The following is a 25279-nucleotide window of genomic DNA, read 5'->3' as shown; positions in this document are numbered from 1 at the left end:
GGAAGGCAATCTCTTTATAGCACTAATGACTTGCGGTAAAGTATATACATCTGTTTAATACAAATAAGGGCAAACGACTTCCCAGTCTTGGTTAGATAAAATAGAGCTCACAAGGGCTTATCTTACTTAGAAAGAATAATTTGTAGCCTTCTCTCATTAAAAGGATAAACTATTAGAGTGGAGACAAGTAGGAAAAGAACAGCATTGGAGGAACAAGGGAAGTGGGAGAGGGTTGGTGTGTGGACACTAAGTTTAACACAATCTAAAAACTCAATGCTCTTAATACTAACAACCATCTAAGCCACTGGCCGAAGGGACGGGTAAACCAGGGTTTCCCAGAAAGAGTGGAAAAACCCCAAAATCCTGGGAATCTCAGTAATACCAGTGATCTGCTGGAAACTGCACCAAAAATTCAGTCCACCATAAACTGACTCCTAGATCGACTAGGGTAAGAAAAGCCCTTCATTTTCATAAGGACCATAAGCCCAAAAACCACCCCCACCCTGCCCACCTTGTTAAGTGTGCCTGTCAAGATACACAACAGAGAGAACAAAACTAATGCTAATAACTGCTTATCTTAAATCTCTCAGAAGTTTCACCTGCAAAAATACTGTTTCATTTCTTGCCCTAAAAATATGTATAAAATTATATTCCTGCTACTTTCCATCAATATTTACAGTAATGACTGGTGATTATAACATCAGAAACTTTCCTTAAATCTAATTCATGTTTTACAGAGCTTCAAAACTTGTGGCTTGAAATCCAAAGCAGACTAATTCATACAGAGGCACTGAAAACTTCCTCATGACACTTTTAAAATCTTCCCCTAGTCTTCAGCAGGAATAAGTTATTTTGAAAGGATGTATACATATAGCTCTCCCTCCACCCCAATAAAGAGATTAAAACCCTAGAGAGTAACAAGATAAAACACATGCTGAGCCTTTTGTTCTTTCTAGAAAGCACTAAAAAGCAGTCTCATATTTGTGCTTGGTAGCTGAAGTTAACTGGCTTCCCAGGAAGACATCAGTTAGAAACAGAATTTTTACATTTCTTCACATTTCTGTCACACTGTTCTCAAGGTCATCCAGTTTCCCTTCTTGCTGCTCTAGACTATGAACACTCTCAGCTCTGCACCATTAGCAGATTCCTACCTTTCGTGCCAAGGATAATAATGGAAAATATTAAATATGACCTTTCTCAGAACATACATCATCCTGTAAAGATATTTCAACAGAGATCATTTAGTACAAAATTACTTTGTTTTCTAGTGACTACATTATTAGGCAAAAATGCCCCTCATTTTTAAACACAAGGATCTCTTTTAGGTATGCTGTGAGGAAGCAGCACCCACACTGCCAGGTGCACAGGCAGACAGCATCATTGCACGGCCAGGACATGGATTTTCCTCTTGTCACTATTGCTCTATGTAACTCCGTGCAACAGTATCATTTCCCTTGCTCCTCCACTGGTACCTCCATCAGCCACAGAACAACTCAGGAAAGGAAACCTGTGAGACGAGCTGCTCTGAGCTCCTGCTTCCTCAATCATTCTGTTTCTACACGGACTCTACAGCTGCACTTTGGAATAATGTACAATACAGTGGCAGGATCTATTAGTGACTTATTTTCTTCTAGTCCACAACCTCTCAGACATTTTTAGCTGCACAGAAGCTACAAAAAAAGGCACTTTGGCTGTACACATAACAACAACAACAAAAAGCAGGTTAAACAAAACTTGTCAGAAGTTATTTGTACCGTAGAATGTACTTCTGGTCCACGTACTGCAATACTCCTTTTTTTACTATGCTAGAATGCATAAGTCCCAGACGAAATTTGATGTTGCTGATATAAATTTTGTTTCTATGTCATTTGTAAGAAATGTTACTGATGTCAGGGGCAAAGCAAAACGATCGTTAACTTCACACGGTGGGAATTCGTGCTTCGCCCTGTCTGTAACTACGCCCGGCGAGCGCTCAGTGCCGCGGGTCTCAGCACCCGCGGCCCGGTGCTCCGGGACTGCGCCAGGACAGCGCCGGGGCACCCGCGCCAGTCTCCGGGAGCCCCGGCGCCTGTACCCGTCCGGGCGCCTCAGCCCCGTCCCGCCGCCGCCACAACACATCCGGCACGGAGAGAAGCGGCGGCAGCGGGCCCGGCGGGGGGAACGAGACCGAGCCGGGAGAGGAACGAGCCCGGACCCGGCGGGGGGAACGAGCCCGGGCCGGGAGAGGAACGAGCCCGGGCCCGGCGGGGGGAACGAGCCCGGGCCCGGCGGGGGGAACGAGACCGAGCCGGGAGAGGAACGAGCCCGGGCCGGGAGAGGAACGAGCCCGGGCCCGGCGGGGGGAACGAGACCGAGCCAGGAGAGGAACGAGCCCGGACCCGGCGGGGGGAACGAGCCCGGACCCGGCGGGGGGAACGAGCCCGGGCCGGGAGAGGAACGAGCCCGGGCCGGGAGAGGAACGAGCCCGGGCCCGGCGGGGGGAACGAGACCGAGCCGGGAGAGGAACGAGCCCGGGCCCGGCGGGGGGAACGAGCCCGGGCCGGGAGAGGGGAACGAGCCCGGGCCCGGCGGGCGGGGCGGACGAACCGCTCGGTGCCGCGGCCCGGCGCCGGCAGGGGGCGCCGGCAGGGCGCGGAGGCCGGGCCGAGCCGGGCCGGGCCGAGCCGGGCGCGGGGCCCGGACCGGTGATCGCGCTGCCCGCGGCCCGGCCGTGTTCTCCTCCGCCCAAATGAACGTTCCGAAAGCAGCGATACGAGCAGTGCCGGTGGCGTGTCCCCCCGACGGGAAGGGCTGCAGCGCTGCCGGACTAACCCGGGAACGCGCCCGCACCGGCCGTCACAAATGCCTCGAGCTGGTTTATATCTGCTCGGGTAAGCCCTCCATCAGTAACTTCTGCTCGGCCACAGGAAGCACCGGAGACTGCGAGCGCTCTGGCAGCCGATGAGCCGCTGACTCTTCGGAACGGTATCCCCGACTGATTTAACCGAGACCACCCCTCCGAGAGGCTGCCGGGCGCGATTGCGGGCGCTCCGCCGGGCCGGGGGCGAGCAGTCACATGTCCGGGGCCCGGGCCGGGGCAGGGCGCGCGTAGCAGCCGGTGCAGTCTCGAGACCCGAGAACTGCCCGACCACTGCGACGATTCCGAGCTTTGCACCCGGAACGGGGTTTGCTGAAGGCTAGGGGAGTCCTTGGCCCCGGAGAAGCCTGGCAGCGCCTGGGACCCAACAGCATCGGGGAGAGGGAGCGGCGGGGCGGAAAGAGGATTCGCGAGCAGCCCGCGGGTGGGGAGCCGGAGACACCCGGGGATGCCTGCCCGTGGTCTCCTCTTTCGGTGCCACACCTCATCGGAAGAACAGACGCAAAAGTAGATTTATCACTCCACGGGCTCTACAGAAATAAACCCCACATATTTCCACGTGGAAAAACGAGGGTATGAGATTTCAGGAAAGTCAGTGAAATGGACAAACGCACCACTAATGTGGAACAAGTGTCACTGACAACATACAAACTGCCAACCAGACTCCGAGGGCGGCTTTAGATGGCGCGGGAGGCTTTGGCTCTGCCCAGGGACCCGTACGCCGATGGGCGAGGGTCCCGAGGTAGCAGCCCCCCGCAGGGCCACGGGCCACCGCGGTCCAGGGGCGCCGGGGGCGATGCGCCTTGAGTTTTGCGCGGTCCTGGCTGCGGCGGAAGCCGTGCGGGACGGGGCCGGCGGCAGGACACCCACACGGACACGGACACTCTGGGATGTCCCGGGCAAGCAGGCGGCAGGCGCTCGGGAGGACGCTGCGCTCCGCCACGGCCCTCTGCTACCGCTACCGGCGGCACGGCAGCGCAGCGGCGAGCGTACCCGCCAAGAGCGGGCGGGGGTCGGTCTCGCCCCGCCGCAGCGTGGATGGCGGAGGCCCTCGCTTACCTCGTTCCATCGGTCCCGCGCAGGAAAGCGGCGTCTCGGCGGGGCCGCTCCTCGGTGAGCGGCTGCCGGCTGCCTGTGTCTGGATCAGCGCCCAGCGCTCGGCCGGGCGCGGCGGGAGGTGTCCCTCTCGTTAGCCGAGCCGAGCCGAGCCGCTCAGCGCCGCGGGGTCGGTATTCAGAGTCGCAAGATGTTCGGACTCGGCGGGCAGAGGCGCTGCTGGCCCCAGCACCGCGCTGGGGCAGGCAGACCGGCGGGACGCGGAAAACCCGGCGGTCTGCGCCCCGGAGAGGCACGGGCTGGCTGCGCGCTGGCACCTGCCTGCCCGGCACGGGTGGTCGCCGATCCCCGGCTGAAGCCACGACTCTCCGGAAGCGCCGATCAGCCCCGACTGCGGCCACCTGCAGCAGCTTTCAACGCCGCCGTGAGCCGGGGCCGCGCCGGAGGCGGAGGGAGCAGGTGGCATTGCCAGCCCCTTCCCAACGCACGCAGGCGTCGAGGAAACGAGCCTGCACAGAGCTGATGAGGCTCTCCTCACAAAGCCCGGTACACCGTGACTGTTCCCTCCGCTGCTGATGTTTGCAATAGACAGAGGGAAAAGCAACGAAGTCGTTTATTAAACCTTCTTTAGCGCAGCGTCGTTTTTAATCTCACGTTTGTACGTTAAGCATTTTACAGGGATGCGCAAAACGAGACTCACGGACTGTTACATCCGTAACTCCAGCCATTGAAAACAAAGACCATGGACGAGCCCGAATAATTACTTCCCAGAGTTCACCTACATTGACATTACGGTCTTGTTACAGGTTAAACGAAACCCTGTTCACCTGCAAACGATTCTGACGACAGATATGACCACATCCAAAGAACCACGTTTTTAGTAATTGTTCTGGTATGATCAAGTCGATTCGTGTTTACTTTACAAACACTTTGAAAATATTTAGTTCCCCGCTTGTTGTGGTTAATGTTTTCCTGGGATAACAATGTATCAAACCCGTAAGAGAAAGCAGTTGCAAGGCGGAAAATATGCTATAAACCCAGTTTCCTGCATTATTTTCTGTATAAACCTCAAATCCGAATTATTCCTTTTTGACAGTGAATTATGCTTTCGATTAGGAATATCTCTGGTTATTTTATTTCTTTGAACGAGCTTGGTGCCGCGGTGATGCAACAGCACTTTTTCTCTCTTTAAGACCAGGGGCTCTACCCCTATGTCGGGTCGGGAGGGAGGGAGGAAGGAAGCAAGCCTGCCTTTGCGACGCCAGTGGGTTTCAGAATAGACAACAAAGTTGAACTAAACAGTTATTCACAGGGCGTAAAATAATTTTTTACAACAGCTTTAAAAACGTTGGGCTGTAACGCGAGGGAACGGTCGCTGAGCAGCTGAAGACGGCGCCGACAGAACAGCGATGGGGCGGGCATTATCGCTCAGTGCTCCGGGGCAGCGCAGCCGCCGGGGCCGCGCGGCCATTGCCCGGCTCTTCCATGAGGCGCTGGCGGTCTCCGCTCCGGGTCCCCGCCCGGCGGGAGGGGCCCGACGCGGCGAATGGAGGGGGGCACCGCCGCCTCCAGGTGTAGCCGCTGGCTGCCGGCGGGGACAGAGGGCCTGTGGGGCGGGCCGGGCGGGCGGGCTGGACGGCGGAGGGGCCGAGCTGACTGGCGGTGGGGCTGGGCTGGCCGGCGGTGGGGCCGGGCGGGCGGGCTGGCCGGCCGGCGGAGGGGCCAAGCTGACTGGCGGTGGGGCTGGGCTGGCCGGCGGTGGGGCCGGGCTGACCGGCGGTGGGGCCGGGCTGGCCGGCGGTGGGGCCGGGCTGGCCGGCGGTGGGGCTGGGCTGGCAGGCGGAGGGGCCGGGCGGGCGGGCTGACCGGCGGAGGGGCCGGGCTGACCGGCGGAGGGGCCGGGCTGACGGGCGGTGGGACCGGGCTGACCGGCGGAGGGGCCGGGCTGACGGGCGGTGGGACCGGGCTGACCGGCGGTGGGACCGGGCTGACCGGCGGTGGGGCCGGGCTGACTGGCGGAGGGACCGGGGGTCCCGTCGGGCGCGGCGCGGCCACGTGCAGCTCCGCGCGCTCCCACGGCTCGGTCGGGCCGTGACGTATCGGGGTGGAGGCGCGCGCCGCCCGCCGATTGGGCGGTGTTGGCGGCGCGGGGCGGTGGCCGCCCAATGGGCGCGGGGCGCGCAGGTGCCCGCGCGGTTATCTGCGCGCGGGGCGCGGCGCGGAGCGTCCCCGCGGCCGCCGGACACGCGGCCGGGGCGAGGCGCGGAGCTGCAGGTCCCGCATCCCCTTCCCCCCGGATCCCGCGTGGAGCGCCTTGCCCGTAGTCCGCCGGGACACGCCGCCGGTGGGGGCTCTTTCTCCCGGGACTCCAGTCTGTTGTTTCGCCGCGCTGCCGGCTCGGCTTTTGCTGCTCTTCAGCTCAGACTTCGGAGGTGCACGCCGCGGGAGCGGGCGGGCAAGCGCCGGGATTTTCCTGTTCCCAGCAAACTTCGGCACTTGTCGCTGTGGTCTTGCGAACGGCGAGGAGCCCATCCTGCCCGCGGCCGCGGTCCCGGCGAGGGTCCCCAGCGGAGCGGCCGCGGCGCGGTTGGGAAGGACCCACGCTCGCTGATGCCCGCAGATGTTAGCGGTGGGACAGATGGATGCTAATCGCCAGAGCGCATTCGTCCTTAGCAGTGCGCCGCTAGCCGCGCTGCACAACATGGCCGAGATGAAGACCTCCCTGTTCCCCTACGCCCTGCAGAACCCCTCCGGTTTCAAGGCACCGGCCCTGGGCGGACTCAACACGCAGCTCCCCTTGGGGACACCGCACGGAATAAGCGACATCCTGGGGCGGCCCGTGGGCAGTGCCAGCAACCTTCTGGGCGGGCTGCCCCGCATCAACGGGCTGGCAGCCTCAGCCGGGATGTACTTCAGCCCCGCTGCCGTCTCCCGCTACCCGAAGCCTCTGGCAGAGCTGCCGGGACGGCCGCCCATTTTCTGGCCGGGAGTAGTGCAAGGCTCTCCCTGGAGAGATCCTCGGCTCGCCTGTCCCGGTAAGTGCGGCCGGTTCTGGCAGGGCGCGGGGAGCAGGCGGCCTGGGATCCAGAGCCGGGGCGGCCCCAAGCCGGTGGACGGGGCGGGCGGCAGGAAGGCACGGTGCGGGTCACTCGGTCTTCACGGCCCCGGGTCTGTCCCGAAACGAGCCTTGCTTTAGAGCCGGCGGACACCCGAGGCGACTCCGCATGGCCTGGCGGGGCCCGGCTACGGGCCGGGGGCAGTGCAGAGTTCATCTCTGACGCAGCTCTTTCTCCGCTTCCAGCTCAGACGGGGATGGTTTTGGACAAGGACGGCAAGAAGAAACACTCTCGACCTACTTTCTCTGGGCAGCAGATATTCGCTTTAGAGAAAACCTTCGAACAGACGAAATACTTGGCAGGACCGGAGCGCGCCCGGCTCGCCTACTCCCTGGGGATGACTGAGAGCCAGGTGAAGGTAGGTCCGTCCTGCGGGCTCCCGCCGCTCCCGGCCGCGGCCGCTTTCTGCCGTGTCGGTAATTACTAGCAGCCACGAACACTGCGCAGTTATGCCGGTTTTTTTTTTTGGTTGTTGTTGTTTGTTTGTTTGTTTTTTCTTGCGGGGTGGGGGGGAGTCAGCTAGAATTTAAGTTACATTTCAATTTTGGATAGATTTGAGGGTAATTTCTACCTATTTTGTGCTTAGAGCTCTCTGCGCTGCAAACGATTTAAAATAAATAGACATATTATATTTAATATAAACCCCCATCACAACAACGACAAAAAGCCCCCCGCAGATAATTTTTTTTAAGGGACATTTTTCCACGAGGAAACAACTTTACCTTGTGTAACCCCGCAAATTTTTTCGCAAAGCCTGCAGGTGCATCTGAATGCTGGGGTGCACCGCAAGCCAAAAATACTTTTTTTCCTGGCTATTTTATTCTGTTTTCAACAAACGACTGTTCCGGGAAGCTGCTGATTTAAGCGTTGTGCAGCCCCGCAGAGCCGGGCAGGTGTCCCCAGCGGGGAGCCCCCTTCCCAGGAGCTGTCCGGGGCTCTGCCTGGTGCAGGCTCTGCTCCGAGTGCCCGCAGCCCCGCGCTGCCGATAGGATGGGGTCGGCAGGGGCGGACGCGGCGGCGGGGCCGAGGCCGTGGCTGATCTGTGCCCGGTGCCGGTGCCCAGGTTTGGTTCCAGAACAGACGGACCAAGTGGCGGAAGAGACACGCGGCAGAAATGGCCTCGGCAAAGAAGAAACACGACTCGGAGACGGAGAAGCTGAAGGAGAGCTCGGACAATGAGGACGATGACGAATACAACAAGCCCCTGGACCCCAACTCAGACGATGAAAAAATCACGAGGCTATTGAAAAAGCACAAATCCACGAACCTGTCCCTCGTGAGCCCCTGCAGCACCAGCTCAGATACGCTGTGAGGGTGCGGGGCCGACGGCCGCACCGGGCAGCGCGGCAGGGGTGAGTGTAACTGGGTGTTTGAAGTGGTGTGTGTACAGCCTAAGATGTATGTGAAATGTATATATTTTTTACAGAATAAGTTATGAATTTATTTTCTTTCTCATCGATGTAAATTTCAGAGAAAATTTTTCAACTTTTTGGGTTTTGTGTCCCTGTAAGGTTTCCTGCTCTTTCCTTTAGCCTTCCTGTTAATTTGCTGCTCCTAACAATCAGGTTTTGTTACGTTTTCTATGGGTCCCAAGTCCGAGCTCAGCCACTTTGTATATAGTAAATTTCAGATTTTGTGATGTATATTTCTAGTGTAAAAACGGCAGTTTTCTTTCACTTTGTCCCTCAGTGTTTTGGCAGTTTCATTTCTCCTGCCTCTGGTTTTTATGCTTAATAATACCAAAAAACCAAACCAATGCCCCAAAAAAGCACGAGAGGAAAATGGACACTTGATTTTACATTAGAATGGCTCCACACGTGTTGGAAAGACTTTGTATAAATCAATAAATTATTTAACAACCTCCTTTAGTGAGTTTCTTCCCGCATTTCTGTGCCAGAGGCCGGGGATACCAGAGCTTCTGCAGGGTGCCCGATGCTGCTCCTCAAGGGAAAAGGAGCCGCTGCGTCCGGGGGCCGGCGGGCTGAGCCGGGAGAGCCCCGGCCCCCTTGGCACGGCCGGGCCCGCGCTGTGGGACTGCCCGTCACCCTGGAGAGGAGAGAGACCCGGGGCTGAATGTGCAGCCCGAACTGCCCCTGCAGCGTTTCGTCGGCTTCGGGTGGGTGATAGGGACCGCTTCGGAGAGGGGAGATGGGGCCGGGACACAGCCCATTGCGCTGCCCGAGTTCTAGCCGCTGCAAAAACCCGGGGCCGAAGTTGTTGAGATCCGCCGTGTCGGCCTGCGAGCTCCACCACCCTCCCGGGCCGTGTTTCGGCCCCACACCTGCAGCCGCGCCCGAACCGGCTCCGCGTGGTTCCGCGGCCGCCAAAGCGCTCCCAGCCGCCCGAGCCTCCACAGTTCCCCCCTCGGCATACACGAGTTCGGGTGCGTGTGAGCCGCCCGCGTTGTTAAGATGCCTTTTTTTTCTGCTTTTGTTTATTTCTTATTTTTTTAAAGGAACGAGAACGTCTCTTTTCCCCGTGTCTCAGCCATGGCTTCGCAGCCAGAGCAAACGCAGGGAGCGGCTGCACCGCAGCCTAGCAGCCAGCGTCCGGTGCGGGCCCGAGGGCCGCGGGGCCACGGTTCCGCAGCGCTGGGCCCGGCGGGCGCTCCTGGCTCCCCGCACCGCGGAGGGCCCGCCCGGGCCTCCCCTGCTCGCCCCTCTCCCGGTGCCGAGGCCGCACGGCGCCGGCACCCACCGCGGCACGGCACGGGCCCGCGTCGGCGCGGTTCTGCTGCGGGACGGGGCCCGCACCTCTCCCCCTGGAGCCCCCCTCGGGTCCCGCTGTCCCCGCTCACTGTGACTCATTCCCCTTCGCTCCTGCCGGAGCAGCTCCGCGTCCCGGCGAGGGCGGAGACCCCCGCAGGTCCCCTCTCACTGAACGGGGCCGCGCCCAGTTATGCCGCGGTTACAGAAGGAATAAACCGAGTTTAGGGTCTAGTCTGCGCCGGGCTGTGAGCACGCTGAGACCGGCCGGTGTTCGGGCTCCTGCGGGAAAGTGGCTGGATAAAAAGCACCTGCGCTCGAGGCTAGTCATTCCCACCTGCCTCTTCCCAAAGCTCTTAAACGAAATGAGCTCCGAGGGGGCTTCTCCGTCATGGGAGGAGGGGGCTCCGAGGCACCGCAGGACTGACAGCCCGGAGACGGCCCCGGGCAGGGGGCGAGCTGCCAGGAGCCGTCCCCATCCTGGGCCAGCCCGTCGCTCCTCGGCTGTCCCGGGGCTGCGGCGGGGTGTTCGCTGGCACCGGCCCGGCTCACCCCGCGCCTCCGGGGCTGTCAAAATGCAAAAGCTGCGTTTCATTAATTTCTGAGGGCTCAGTTCGGGGCATTCTCAGTAGCTCACCCCGGCAGGTAACCGGTGCACCCCCAGCAGGTTCGGGCCCTGGACGGCCCGAGGTTGGAGGCTACAGCGAGTTCATCTGCACACGGTGCCCCGGTCCCTGCTGGAAAAGGCTGGCGAGGTTTGTTTGGAAACTCGGGATAATCACGAAGGAGTTTACGGTAGCACAGTTACTGACCTGCTGAGGACTAGTACCTTGTGATGGCTCGTAAAGCTGCATCACCTTCCTCTCATCAGGGCTCCTGTACCAGCTCCTCAGTGCCTTTTACTCGGTTTGTATTGTGTTTTGATTAACACCAGAACTGCATCCTATCGGAGAAGTTTTCATGTGAAAAATACCCTTGTTAGTTGGCAATTCAAAGATTCAAAAGGTATCTCAATAAGAAATGTGACAATTTAGTAATTTCCCTGTAATCACCAAATTAAAGGGGCAGACACAGCTATGTTCACCATGATTAGTTTTATTGCTTGAGAACCAGAGTACTCATTTCTAAAGGCCTTCAGTTATCATGAGTTGAGTTCGCTTAAATAGAATTACTGTGTGGTTATAATGCAACATGGCACAGTAACAATACAGAGCTGCAGACACCCTTTGGGCAACAATACTTGCTATAAACTGGGCTGTACTGTTGAGAAAACTCTGCAAGCGGACATCAAATCATTTCCAATGGTAGTGATTTATACCAAAATCAAGCATCAATCTAATGCCATTGCGCAGTCCATGAACTCTGTAGTGTTCTAAATTAAATCAATAAAACATACATTTGTGTTTCATCAACAGACTCCCTAATCACCTTTTAATGTTGTATTTAGTGGTGGGAGGAAAATGTCTGTAACAAGACTATATTGTAGGCTGCACTGAGCTACTAACCAGGAAAATTTACAGTTGGGTTGATGGTTGGTATTTTGTTTTGTTTTTTTCTTTTTTTTCTTCTTTTTTCTTTAATACTGTATAAATACAGTCTGTGTCCAATACAGTTGCTACTTGAAGCAGACAATTATTTTCTTCTCCCGTGTTGTTATTGTTTCAATATAGAATATGGCACCATAAAACAGTAACAAAAGACGGACAAAAACAGTTTACAAAATTCTGGAAAGTTACACCCAAACCTAGCTAAGAACTTCACATTCAATCCTTAATATTACATAGAAAGAAGAGATTATAGGAGTAACAAAGTGAAACTGCTAATATATGTGCTATATAGTATGCTATATATCTGTATCCAGGATGGCACTGCTATATATTATTTTTTATATAAATGTTGGTTGTTGATGTACATTTAACTAAACCTGCTAAGACTCCAATACTTACTGCTGATATGGCACTCTCAAGCATTCATATTGGAAAGTATATTTAGCATAAGTTTTGGTCAGGTTTATAAATTATTTATATATCTGTGTATATATACACATACATACATATATATACACACACATATATATGTATGTATAGAAAGCAGCTGCTGTGTGATTCAAAACCATGTAACATGGCAGTATAGTAAATAAAATGAGAAAAAAAATTAAAAAATGAAAAACCAAAATACTAAAACTAAAACACAAACCATAAGCCTTGGTCAAAAAAGAAAATACCATTTAAAACCATCAATATTTCTATCTATACAATCCAATGTACAAAATCCCAAAGTGGTAAAGATATATAATGGGTATGATACCTTTCAAACTTTATAATATGCTGAAATAGCTTTTCCACATTGACAAACACTTAATAAAAGTTGAAAGTTGTGAAATCTAGAATACAGAATATCTCTGCTGTCTATTTAGAGTTTTGGCAACAGAACTGTGACATATATATAAAAAATAATTCCACATTTCTACTTGATGTCACATGAACATACAAGACAGTGAGGTATGTGAGGCGTCTCTTGAACAGAGTCCAGATGCTGAAGCATAGTGTACGATCAGCAGTCTAAAAATGTGGCACTCAGGACTGGATTTATCAATACAGCTGTTAGGATTACAGATTTCAGTGTGCTGCCTTCCCTCCTGGCTACAGTGTGGTTTCACGGAAAATCTTCTCACTTCGTAGGCATCTTTTTCCTGTTGCAGAATTGGCATTTTTTTAAAAAGAAAGATAAACACAGGGGAAATGATGTAGAAAATGTAATAGAAACGTAAAGAAAAAAGATGATATTTACCACCACATCACTGCACGACACAACACTTGTGCACATTTGCAATAGGTTTACCTGCCCCAGCAGCTATTCGAAAGGACAGGAACACAGGCTGCAGCAAGTTAGGGAAAAATAGAAGTTACATGTTTGAAACATACGTGTTTTTTCTTCTTTTTTCTTTTTTTTTTTCTTTACAGTCAGTAGTAAATACAACAAAAAATTCTCTAGGACTGGAAACAAAATGTTGCAACAAGTTTTTGAATCAATCTAATTACAAAATGCATAAGGGAACAACATCATCTCCTCACAGATTTCTGCTCCCACTGAAACCTAAAGAAAATTTTCCACAGATTTCTGTGGGAAGAGGTTGAGGTCCCATACACATCTCCCTTTTGTAACAGTGCTGTACCATTTTGGTGATGAAGGAAACAAAAACTGCTGTTTCTGAACTGGCTGACCCAGAGCTTTTTGTTTACTGGATAAGTTAGTAAGTTGCTTTATTTTAAAACCTTGGATGATTCTGGACCAAATGCCCTAAGTGCATTTTTCCTTAGAAAACAATTCTCTGTCTCACAAGAACTCTGACCATGGAATTAAATAGGGATATGCATTTGTGAGTTCAGATTTGCATGTACACATGTATCCACACATACAATCACCTACTATCCCTCTCTGAATTATCATTCAAGAGTCTCAGTGCTGTTTTTAGATAGGCTTTCAGAGGTTACCTCCTACTCCTCAACTGGCTTTTTTCAAAGAAAGCAAATACTCTGTTTTATTGTATTTCTAACTTAGGTTTCCATCTGGTATCTTCAGCAAAGAAGACCATAGAATTCAGGTATTTTATTAATTTAAGCAACTGGAATTTATTTATTTATAATTCTTTATCCTTTTCTACGTAATTTTTATCACTTGTTTGAACATGGAACTGCCAATATATTCTTTTACTAATAAGCACCTATGCATCAACCTAGTTGAAGCTATGCTTTGAAAAGCATAGTTGATAACCCAATGAAATCACTTGTGTTCTGCTAGAAGAGTTTTAAGTGTAGAGATGGCTGCTCCTCTTCACTTGGATCATATCCTGCTTTCATTCTAGCACCTGTCCTGCTCTTTGATTTCATACAAGCAGCCATTCTGATAGACAGACTGCAATTGAATTCGACTTTGAAACATTTTCAAGGCATTACTTAAAAATAGGGCAGAGATATAGCTGACTTACAATTAGTAGAACCTAGAGCATACATTCTCCTTCCTAATAAAAAAAATAGAAGATAAAATACTAAAATATTTAATTTAATTACCTTGTGATCCCCCATGCAGACATTTGGCCCAATGTGGTCATATATTACTATCTTCTCATCATTTTCTGACTAGTTTTAAAAAAAACAGAAAACAACAAAACACTAGTCAGTCCAAGAATTCTCCAGCTTACACACACAGAAAGGAACATTAGAAATATTGTGCAAATAGCTGAAACCAGTTTCTGAATGAATAGTAACACATCATTGTTTGGCTTCTCCATAGAAAGAATGTATAAAATGAACTTTTATGTCCAGTACTGCTTGCAATAATTTGTGCAGTTTGCCTGCATAAAAACCCCGAGATCTCTATGCCTCCTCCCTGCTGATGGGACCTTGGGAAATATTCGTGGCTAACGCTGCACTAAGTGGAATGAGTGACTCGTTGTAGTTGCATTCCAGGCTTCTGCTGCAAAATGCAGCAAGCACATTTGGCCAGTCCTTTTTTAAGAACAACACAATTTTTATTGAATTAGGTGAGATAAATGTTCTTTGAATTAAATGCAATCCATGTTGCCTTATAACAGCATTTGATTTCATCATATAGGGGATTTTAAATGTTCAGAGAGATTAATAATTATTATCAGGTTATGAGTATAATCTTTAACCATTTCTCTGAGATAAATTTCTTCATCTGAAAAAAAGCATTCAGTGATTTTAAGAAAAGCGGCAAATGACGGATGACATTCCTCTGGTCTCCATTATGAATTGCTTTCATTTTGTTCCATGTTGAACTTTACCCTTATACACTGACTTTAGCATTTTTATCTTAATGAATAATAAAATGTACTCATCTTTCTGCTGTTTGCAATAAACGTGATCTCGAGAAGCTATTCTGATTCTTTAGCACAGTACTTCAGGAATAAATACAAATACATTGCCATACAAAATGATTCCTTATTGTGCTAAACAATTTCTATAAGCTAATTAAATCTGTAATCTGCACACTCTCCAGTCTCTAATGCAACTATAGATGTGCTTTAAACTAGTTGCTGATACTAATTTATTTTGTAGGAAACAGCCAAGTCTTTTGCATCTGTAATCAGTCAAGTTTGACTGGGCAATAACTTTATATAAACAGTAGCATTTAGGACTATAAAGTTAAAACTGAATTATCTTTAATGCAGTAAGGAAGCTTAAGGTCAGATTTACTTTACAGCATGGTTGTCTGCCAAAAATATAAAAACATAACCTTCTGCATTGTATGCATGAGCACTTTCCAATATTTCAAGATCATAATGCCACCAGCATCGGAAGTGGGGATACATTCATCAAAAGCGACTTGATAATTTACAAAGGCAGCATAAAATTGTGGATTTTCAACTGCATAATCTTTAGACAGATAAACAAATTACAGCAGTGCACAAGCAGAAACAATATACACTTGGCTGAGCATTCATTACTTCATGCGATCAGGCATCAGCGCAGCTCCCGAGCAGTGGGCAACCTTTGGTGGTTTAGGGCTCAGGAAGCATAAAATAACATGATGGTGAGGTAACCGACCATGGCATGATAGATGATGTTGCATGAAAGCTGTTTACAGCCCCATGTCAGTACAATCTGTAATGCCTACTGTGTAGCTGAGCGCACTGTACAGTGGCAATTTGTGCACCCTATCCTTTCTCTACCTAGGAGTTAAATGCAGATTTACTACAATTTTTGTTTGAAATAAATTACAGAATTGCCTAGGCAGAAAAATAAACACTTTAATTGCCTATAAGAAAAATTAATACAGCAAAATAATGACCTGAATAGGAATATTCAATAGGTAGTTATGACTGAAAAAATTCTTTAAAAGTTCATACATATTTTTATTTTAAGGATTTGTTACAGTGTAATCAGTTAATTAAAATTTGTTTTTACTTTTTTCAGAGTTCCTTTTAAAGCTTTAAAGTATAGGTCTCTGCAGTGGAGTAAATTCTCAGTCAATGCCAACACTGCTTCTTGCGTAGAACCACAGAAACCTGGATGGTCATTTTGCCCTTTCCTCTATCAGTTTGGCATTATTTTCTAATGACTATTTTAATTAGGATTAATGGGCCAGAATGCTGGCTTAGCTTTGGGCTGGATAAACAACTCCTATGTTGGTTATAGACTCATTGAGTCAAAGACCAGTCTGGCCTCAGCAGCACCTTCACTTTGCATACGAGATTCTGGAGATGTCCCAGACTGCCTAACGATAATTTGCAAGTGCAAAGCTCCAGAGACAGAGTTATGAGCACTTTTAAAGGTGTGCTTTGAAGGATCCAGCTGATGGGGTTTCTGTTACACAGAGACTGGAAATTATAACTGACCTCACAGTTACAAACTTCTTCAGTGCTGTAACTTTGTTTTCCCTTGTTTAATTTTCTCCCATTATATCCAAGTTATAGCCCTCTAGATAATCAGAAAGAATTCCTTTCCCTCTGTACTGTTTACACTCTTCAAGCTTTTGTGTACACATCTATCTCCTTATTCATAGCTTTAAAAAAAAATCCTCCCTCATTGGCCACTCTTTTCATGGTTTTAATCCTTTGTTCTTTAGGAATTTCATGGTCGCCAAGCACTATAGGTAACATTTTGGGTAAAGTCTCACTTTTTCACAGGACATTTTTATGTTACAAAAACAAGTAACACTGATTTTGACATTACTATTTGACTATAAAGCCTGTATTGCCCTTAGGCTTCACTTTTTTTACTGACTACTGCAGTACATGCATTGTGTAGAATTTTGGGTGAAATTTCATGAGGTCATGCAGACACTTTTTACACATTAAAATGTGTGAGGAAGTGCATTGACTTGAAATTCGAGTAGCTGTGGAAAACACGTTCCCAGCCTTTCAGTGAGTTATATACTGCAAAGCAAACAGTCTAATCACGAGATAAATAACCCCAATGAGAGAGAAAAAGAAGGTTATAAACTTCAGGAGAGCAAGTTTCAAGGGTGTAATTAATTTAAACTGGGGAAAAAAAAGCCAAGAAGCAATAGAACATTGATTTACTTAGAAGATTATTTTCTGTAATTCACTCCCACTAAACTGCATTAATTATACAGGAGCACACAGACAAACACATGACTTTTGGCAATTTTGGGTTCAGTAATTCTGTTAGAGTCATACAGTCTGGTCAGCCAAGACAACCTCACTTGCAGTACATCCATTTATGCAGCCGCCCATGGCCACTGCCAGCTGGCCAGCTCAGAACAGAGAGAAGTGGGAGAGATCTCCCATCACATCCCCATTTCCTGATCTGGTCCTGGACCTCTAGAGCAGCTGGCAACCAGCATCAGCAGGACAGGGGTCTGGGTGCCAGGAGCACACACACAGGGACAGTGGAAGCTGGCACAGGTAACCAGCTGACCCAGTCCAGTGCTCCCAAGAAATGAAGGAGGGCAAAGTGGAAAAAGAAGGAGAGAGCAAATGACAGAAAAGAAAACTGAAAAGCTCCTGAACCATATTTAGATCATTTAACCTGGGACAGAACATGACCAACTAACCCTAACCCTATCTATAAACACTAAATCCCAAGAGGAATTGTATGTTCTGAAAATGTTGCACAAGCTTATCTCTGAAGCTCTAATGGAATGTCTAAATTTAGGCACCTAGTTGGTGTACCAAAGTTAAAAGCCTACCTGCTGGAGACTATCCTCATTCAGGGCACAGTGATAGATTTGGCCTATGTGGGATTTGACATATTCTTGGGAGTACCTTAGGAAATCTGTTACCACTCTGGTAACTCAGGTGCCTGCAGCTGTTGCTGTTACAGGCTTTTCTCTCAATTGTGTGACTCCTGAGCCAGCAGCCCTTGTACCTGCTCCTGTCTGCATCCCTGCTGAACCCTTGGTAGGGGCAGTGTTGCTGCTTATGTCACTGTAGGGTGGACTGGGCTGGGGGACTAATGGAGACTTTTTATAGGGTTTTTATGGGGCTCTTTTATTTTCTATTACTCTCTTTAAAGCAAGCAGTCAGTCTCCCAGTGCTGTGCATCCCTGCACAGAAGAGGCACAGGACAGAAGACAGACAGTCATCACTGGCAGCTAAGATACCAAAAGAAGTGCTTGTAAAAGCTCATCTTTTAGTCACTGTCAGCACGTTTATGGCGACAAATCCCCCTTCTTGTGTCAAAGCACTGGAGGCATATCCCTCCATTTACTACCATGGTGTGCTGTCTCCAACTTGGCAAACTCAAGGGCAGAGTCTTCCAGCCATATCTGCCTTTGGTGCAGATAATGCAGTGTGGAGGCACCGGGGGGCTGCAGGTCTGTACTTACTTTCAGAATGAGCTCCTTGGCTGAGTGGGACATCAGGATTCTGTCGCACCAGGCTGGACATCTCGTGTTCATGTACTGCCTTCCCTGGCTAGAGTCCTCGCTGTAGGGATAACTGCAAACAAATCCCATCCACAACCATCAATGACTCTTGGCAAAGCAGCCTGAAACCTCTGGCTCAAAGGGCCATAGTACTTACAAAATGTCCCTGTTAAAAAGCAGCTCTTCCAGACACTTTTTTTTTCTCCTCCCTCTTCCTCCTCCCTTTTTATGTGCTTTTTTTCTATGTCTCTTCTCAGATCTACAGCTCTACTGTACAGTTAAGAAGTTAAGACACACACAGTTTCAAAACTCTCACCTCCTATCTTGTGCTTTTGTGAGAGTGTTTAAAGATAGCAAAATGTTTATCTGTGTGAAAGTACAAAAATCAGTTCAACAACAAACTGAAATTAGAAAAGAGACTATGGAAAATGTACACACACAGAATTTGAAAAATGAAACCTAGGGGGAAAAAAGTTCATCTTATGTGATTTCTTCACAGGATTCTCTCAAGGGAAGTTATCCATGAATAATTTAACAGAAAACAGAGTTCAGAGTGCTGGGACCACTTCAGCTATACACAAACCTCTCCTATATGGATTCTTTAAGGGTGACAGAAAGGAAGACAGGACAAGACAACAGGCTTCACAGGAGGTTTCTTCACAAGCAAGGAATCAGGAATGTGGTCTAAAGAAAGTGATGCTGACAACATAAGATCTCATACCTATGAAATTGTGTTATGGAAAAGTGTATTATTTTGTAAAGACATCTCGAATAGAAGCAGATTAAATGGTAGTTACACTCTAGGGCCATCATAAACATGCTATGACATCTCCAGTGCATTCTAACTTATCTTCAAAGGGCAACAGAAAGTGTTTATTTTAATCTACAGAATATAACTAGAGGTAACACACTTGTGTAAGCCCATGGGCTGAGATAATCTGAAGAACCTGAAGGGCAACCTCTGGCTCAACCTCAATAAGTTGAGGCTTCAGAATTTTTCATGTCTCATCCAAATCTTCTCATCAGTTTACTAAGACAGAACTTTGCATTTGATGATGGCTTACCACGCTGTAAGGCCCACTGTTTTCTTAGACCATTTCTGAAATGGCATGTGGGAGTAGCTAAAAAGGGGTTTTGGAGAAATCCAAAGGGTTTGTGACAGGCTCAACTTTTTGAATACTGGGCCTGAATTAACTGAAGTCTGCCCTTGATAAAACTCTTAAAACCCCCAAGCATCTACATATGTATGTGTGAGCATATTTGAAAAGACATTTGCATTTTATTTTGCTCCTTACTGAATTAATAAAGGAAATACTGATGTTTTTCTGATATGTGTCTTAAAAAAAAATTCTAGTATTGTAAAAAAAGGGTTTGCATGCTTGAAGAGAAACTTATTTACCATCCTGCTTGGTGTGATACTTTGAAACTGAGACATATAGCTTTCTACCAAATGGGTTTACAAGCTACACTGCCATTAAAAAGATTAGCCATGGCAAACATCCAAGAAAAGCATACTGAATGTATTGGAACAAACCAGTGATCTCAGTACGTTTTCCACCTCATCAAACCTAACAAGACTCATTTTCAAAACATATTATGAGAATTCAATTTGCTGCTTCACTGACATACAGAAGTACAGCTTATTTCTGAGTGTCTGTGAAATATTTTGATGATGTAATACTATATTGGTAGTAGAAGCTCTTTGTCTGCAACTTAAGGATTGACTTTTTCTCATAACCTCTTGCTTTACTTATTCCAGAACCCCACATAACTGAGGCTACTTTTTATGACATAAAGGTATAAGAATCAATCACATTTCATATAATCCTTCCTTTTACAGCATTAACTGCATGGCTTTTGAAATATGATGTCCCACACCTGGAATGATCTGTTACTGCTATGTGTTAGAGCATTAAATCCTAGAGCCTATATTCTATTAAATGGTATTTATCAATTTGTTTTATTTATCTTAATGTTTTCACAGGGTGAAAACTACTGCCAATTTTTCAAGGTCCTTAGCACTGATCACCCAGTCAAAAAGTTACTGTAGTTTACAAGTATCTTTGACAAATCAGATTTCTAATGGCTGGGACAGAGATGAAAATAAATGCTACAAAATTGTCCAGACAAAATGGCCTGCAGGCAATAATTTAATATAATAAAGTGAGGCAAACTCTTCTTTTTATAAGAAAGAATCCTTCGAAGGAAGCAAAAAGCAAGGAGTGTTCTGTCTCACTGCACTCCAATGAATAAAGCTCCCTCCCTCCATCCACTCTGCCGTGTGGAAGTCCTAATCTCAGTGAAATGCTGACACTAACATAATAAAAAATCCTAACAAGATACATGCCCCCAAAACTGGGAGAACTAAAAGCTCTCCTTCATGCTCTAGAGGGGTCACAAACACTTTACAATATGCAAAATTCTTTTATAGACGGGCTCTAATAGTGGCCATAGCTAAATATGACTCAAAATTCCCATGAGGGATTCTTTTTTTTTCTGGTGACTTTTTGGGTTGTAGGGCTATTTTAGTTCATTATTGATCTAAAATAGATTTTAGCAAATAAAAGTTCTATTAGAGGTTTCTGGAATATAACTGTCACTGAAGAAGATTTTGTGAAACATGCTGCTGAATGTACACTATTCCAGAACAAAATTTTTCAAATACCATATACCTCAGAAGTTGTTTCCATCATCCTGTTCCATAGCTAAGTGAACAGTGGCATGAACATAGTGTGACTGCTTCCAGAACCATCTGCATGCGAACTCTGAAGCTTTTGCTTGTTTGGTGTGTTTTTAAGGGTTGTGCCCCCAAGGATACTCTGGTGCTTACATAATGTTACTCCCTTTGGATGTCTTCTCCCCAGCTGATCAGATTGAAACCCAGTCAAGAAGGAGCCTACAATGGAAGGAGCCTACAGATGCACAGGCATTTTAGGAAGCATGATGGCTCTGACGCAGCCAAACCAGAAAGACGTTGCAGAACTGAAGACTTAGGGAAAACACCCAAAGCCTCAGAAGCGGCTGCTGAGGCAGCTCTCGTTTCAGCCTCAGCCCCTGGGCGCGCGGGAGGCACCGCCGGCTGCGGGAACCGCGCGGGAGGCAGCGCTGTCCTGCCTGCTGCCGCACACAGCCACGCCCGACAGCACCCGCCACGTGGGACTCGGGAAACTGGAAACACCATCCATGCTGGGACTCAGGAACCTGAAAACACCATCCATGCTGGGACTCAGGAACCTGAAAACACCATCCATGGTGGGACTCAGGAAACTGGAAAATACCATCCATGCTGGGACTCAGGAACCTGAAAACACCATCCATGCTGGGACTCAGGAACCTGAAAACACCATCCATGCTGGGACTCAGGAACCTGAAAACACCATCCATGCTGGGACTCAGGAACCTGAAAACACCATCCATGGTGGGACTCAGGAAACTGGAAAATACCATCCATGCTGGGACTCAGGAACCTGAAAACACCATCCATGCTGGGACTCAGGAACCTGAAAACACCATCCATGGTGGGACTCAGGAAACTGGAAAACACCATCCATGCTGGGACTCAGGAAACTGGAAACACCATCCATGGTGGGACTCAGGAACCTGAAAACACCATCCATGCTGGGACTCAGGAAACTGGAAAACACCATCCATGCTGGGACTCAGGAACCTGAAAACACCATCCATGCTGGGACTCAGGAAACTGGAAAACACCATCCATGGTGGGACTCAGGAACCTGAAAACACCATCCATGCTGGGACTCAGGAAACTGGAAACACCATCCATGGTGGGACTCAGGAAACTGGAAAATACCATCCATGGTGGGACTCAGAAAACTGGAAAATATTTCCACTTGCTGCAGCGGAACTAAGACAAGAGTGTGCCGATACACGCTTCCACTTGACTGTTCACTTTTCGTTCTTTCTAAGCTGGCTTCATGATTTTCCTTCTCTTTTCCTTCCTGTCAACCCCATTTCTTGACTGCTTCTTTGCCTTTAGGCATAAATAGTCTCTTAAAAATTACTGTAAATTTAAACTTGTGTACATACAAAATGCAGAACTATTCTTGTAATACCCATCTTCCAAAAGACATTAGGAATAAGACTATGATCAAGGGCAGTAAGTTCGATTTGTTTTGCTGACATCTCCAGCCTCTTTTAACACATTCACTTCAGACAAGGAACTCCCAGTTCTTAATTCAAAACTTATTTAGTAATTCTAGTCAACAGATTTTCTGATTTGTGAATTGTAGAAATTATTACAGATTTGTTAAAAACAACTGCAGGTCTGATAAAAAGAAAGTCAAGGACTCTATACCAAATAATCAAAAGTTTGAAATTCCAATATCAATCTCCTGGTGGGGAAGTATTGTGCTTCTGTGCTTTCATCATTAATCTTGACTACCAGGACAATGACTATGGCAGAGAAAAAGGGAAAACCAGCTCTCCCTATGCCAATAATTAGACATGAAAGAATGTATTATTTTTTCCTTTCATTAGCATTCTGCCTCAATCACAATCTACCTTGTGTAATACACAGAAAACAGTGATCTTGACAATGAATAGGGAGTGCTCATGTAAAAATGATGACATAACAGATAAAGGCCTCTAGGTACCACTGAAACATAAATGATAAATAGATATAATACTAACACATACAGGTGCTGGAGGTAAGGTAAGGATGTACAAACTTCCATAGTATTCTGTATAGTTACACACTTTTTTACACACAGTATATTACGGCTATTTAAAAATACAAGGGGAAAATGGGGAATTCCCTGTGGAACAAATTTTAAACAGTGTTTTAAAATTTTATGCTTATAACACTATTTAAAACAGGGGCAAAGTTTTAGGAATACAGGACCTTAGCCACTCATGTTAGCATGGTAATAAAATAGCAAAAAAGAGACTGATATTTCTGTGTATTTCAGCCAGCAGAATTATACAAAATACATTTTGTGCATGCCCCTGGATGACGCACAGACAGGCAGTTCTGGTGCATCCATGTGAAAAGCTTGCACAGTTTATTTCCACTTGTTTAGGACTTACTCTTTCTGAAGATGCAGCTTCTAGCTGCTTTTCCATCCTAATTCACAAACTTCTGTTTCAGTTGCACTTATTTAATCAGGATTACTGTCAGGTGGGTTTACTGAATAAAACTTCCAGCAACATCATTAATATAATGTTCAATACTGTTGAAATTTAACCTAACACTTTGATGAATTGGTAACTTACTCTGTTAATAAGGAGCAGGCTGTCCAATGAACTGCTGTTGTCACAGTCAATAAGGATGAGAACTACTTGGCAATTGTTTGGGGAAAATAAACCATTAAGAGGGTCAGTAATATCAGAGTGCTACTACTGTTGACAGGTATTGTCAGAGATGATTAGACACCTTTACAAAAATGCTTACTGCAGGGTGAAAAGTTGTCTGACATCATAAACCATCCTGTCAGCAGTGCCTTAACTCAAAACACAAGCCAACAATGCTGTGTATATAAATGTCTCCTTAACTGGCATTTCCAGTTAGGAAAAATGCTCCTAATGAACTCTTCTCGTGAGCAAGCATGGATAAAATCTGTTAGTGAGATGGGTGAAATGTACTTTCTAACAGGAAACAGTTCATTCCCTCTGGAGGGCTGCTACCTGTAGCTGCCACAGGCAGAGTCTTCCGGCTCGCACCGCACCCAGGGTGGGACGTGCTGGGACACCCCGTGCTGGGACACCCCGTGCTGGGACACCCCATGCTGGGACACCCCGTGCTGGGACACCCCGTGCTGGGACACCCCGTGCTGGGACACCCCGTGCTGGGACATCCCATGCTGGGGACATCCCATGCTGGGGACACTCTGTGCTGGGACACCCCGTGCTGGGACACCCCGTGCTGGGACACCCCGTGCTGGGACACCCCGTGCTGGGACACCCCGTGCTGGGACACCCCGTGCTGGGACATCCCATGCTGGGGACATCCCATGCTGGGGACACTCTGTGCTGGGACACTCTGTGCTGGGACACCCTGTGCTGGAACACCCCGTGCTGGAACACCCCGTGCTGGAACACCCCGTGCTGGGGACACCCCGTGCTGGGACACCCCGTGCTGGGACACCCCGTGCTGGGGACACCCCGTGCTGGGACACCCCGTGCTGGGACATCCTATGCTGGGGACACCCTGTGCTGGAACATCCCATGCTGGGGACACCCTGTGCTGGGACACCCCGTGCTGGGACACCCCGTGCTGGGACACTCTGTGCTGGGACACCCCGTGCTGGGACACCCCGTGCTGGAACACCCCGTGCTGGGACACCCCGTGCTGGGACACTCTGTGCTGGGACACCCCGTGCTGGGACACTCTGTGCTGGGACACCCCGTGCTGGGACACCCCGTGCTGGGACACTCTGTGCTGGGACACCCCGTGCTGGGACACTCTGTGCTGGGACACCCCGTGCTGGAACACCCCGTGCTGGGACAGCCCGTGCTGGAACACCCCGTGCTGCTCTGGGACCCTGCCTTCTACAGACCACGCTGCCAGTGCTGCTCTGAGAAGTGTGGCAGCACTCACTAGGCAACAGTGGGGAAAATTCAGCTATTTGATCTTTTTTAGTCCAGTAAAGGTCATTCTGAACAACTGTGCAGCCTACATCTAGGTTCAAATACAGATAATTTAGCAAACTTTATCACGTTTCAGGGAGTGGAAATGCCTCCTGTTCAAAAACTCCTTGTGCTTGCTCATCTGTCAATTGTCCCCACATTTTATATCACCAATTTTTTTATAATACAAAGTATTTGAGATGGGATGAAACTATAAAGTATCAATGAAAACTGACCTCTTTATGGGAAGAGCTGAGGCAATTTTGATTTGGTTCACTTTATTTTTGAACTTAGGATGAGTCCTCACATTTACTAAACCTTTTCTCACTTTTAAGTCTTTCTATTTACATATGACATTGACAGAGAACTTTAAAAGGGGAAAAACCCCAATCACTCTTCATCAGAAAATTATTTACTATTTTCATATTTACCTCAAGAAAGGGAATGTGGACTGCCAATACAACCTTTGGCTGCTCTGGAAGTTTTAAGGCCAAATATATAAATATAAATATTTTGATATTTTTAATTTACAGTCAGCATTAGTGTGAGCTGGTATGTAAGTGTGATTTCAACAAAATGTCATTCAACCAATCAAAAAGTGACAT

General features: G+C 48.3%; 2 protein-coding genes across 7 annotated transcripts in view; one reads left to right on the top strand and one right to left on the bottom strand.

Moving 5' to 3' along the window:
* The first annotated feature begins 6075 nt into the window (after positions 1 to 6075).
* On the top strand, positions 6076 to 8893 carry NKX6-2 (NK6 homeobox 2). The gene is made up of 3 exons (XM_064431657.1): positions 6076 to 6948; positions 7215 to 7387; positions 8093 to 8893. Exons 1-3 carry the CDS (start codon positions 6534 to 6536, stop codon positions 8339 to 8341), a joined length of 837 nt encoding a protein of 278 aa, XP_064287727.1. The 5' UTR covers positions 6076 to 6533; the 3' UTR covers positions 8342 to 8893.
* A 1920-nt stretch (positions 8894 to 10813) lies between these two features.
* INPP5A (inositol polyphosphate-5-phosphatase A) overlaps positions 10814 to 25279 on the bottom strand; it is a 184389-nt gene continuing 169923 nt past the window's right edge. For 4 of the 6 annotated variants that reach the window (XM_064431651.1, XM_064431652.1, XM_064431655.1 and 1 more), the window contains exons 13-15: positions 18051 to 18162; positions 13805 to 13873; positions 10814 to 12426 (exon numbers count right to left, since the gene is read on the bottom strand). In XM_064431651.1, coding sequence (XP_064287721.1) covers positions 12211 to 12426; positions 13805 to 13873; positions 18051 to 18162 — 397 coding nt within the window. In that variant the 3' untranslated portion in view covers positions 10814 to 12210. Of the gene's footprint in view, positions 12427 to 12524; positions 12613 to 13804; positions 13874 to 18050; positions 18163 to 25279 lie in introns of all 6 variants that reach the window. The other 2 variants (XM_064431654.1, XM_064431653.1) reach the window with 2 other exon arrangements.

Source organism: Passer domesticus, chromosome 8, assembly GCF_036417665.1.
Source record: "Passer domesticus isolate bPasDom1 chromosome 8, bPasDom1.hap1, whole genome shotgun sequence".
Lineage (NCBI taxonomy): Eukaryota > Metazoa > Chordata > Aves > Passeriformes > Passeridae > Passer > Passer domesticus.
The sequence above is the reverse complement of the archived record's forward strand: the minus strand, read 5'-3'. Positions and strand labels throughout refer to the sequence as shown.

Coding starts and splice junctions, on each gene's coding strand:
- NKX6-2 (XM_064431657.1), top strand. CDS start 6,534: ATGTTAGCGGTGGGACAGATGGATGCTAATCGCCAGAGCGCATTCGTC. Junction 6,949..7,214: donor TCCTCGGCTCGCCTGTCCCG/GTAAGTGCGGCC, acceptor CTCCGCTTCCAG/CTCAGACGGGGATGGTTTTG. Junction 7,388..8,092: donor TGACTGAGAGCCAGGTGAAG/GTAGGTCCGTCC, acceptor GCCGGTGCCCAG/GTTTGGTTCCAGAACAGACG.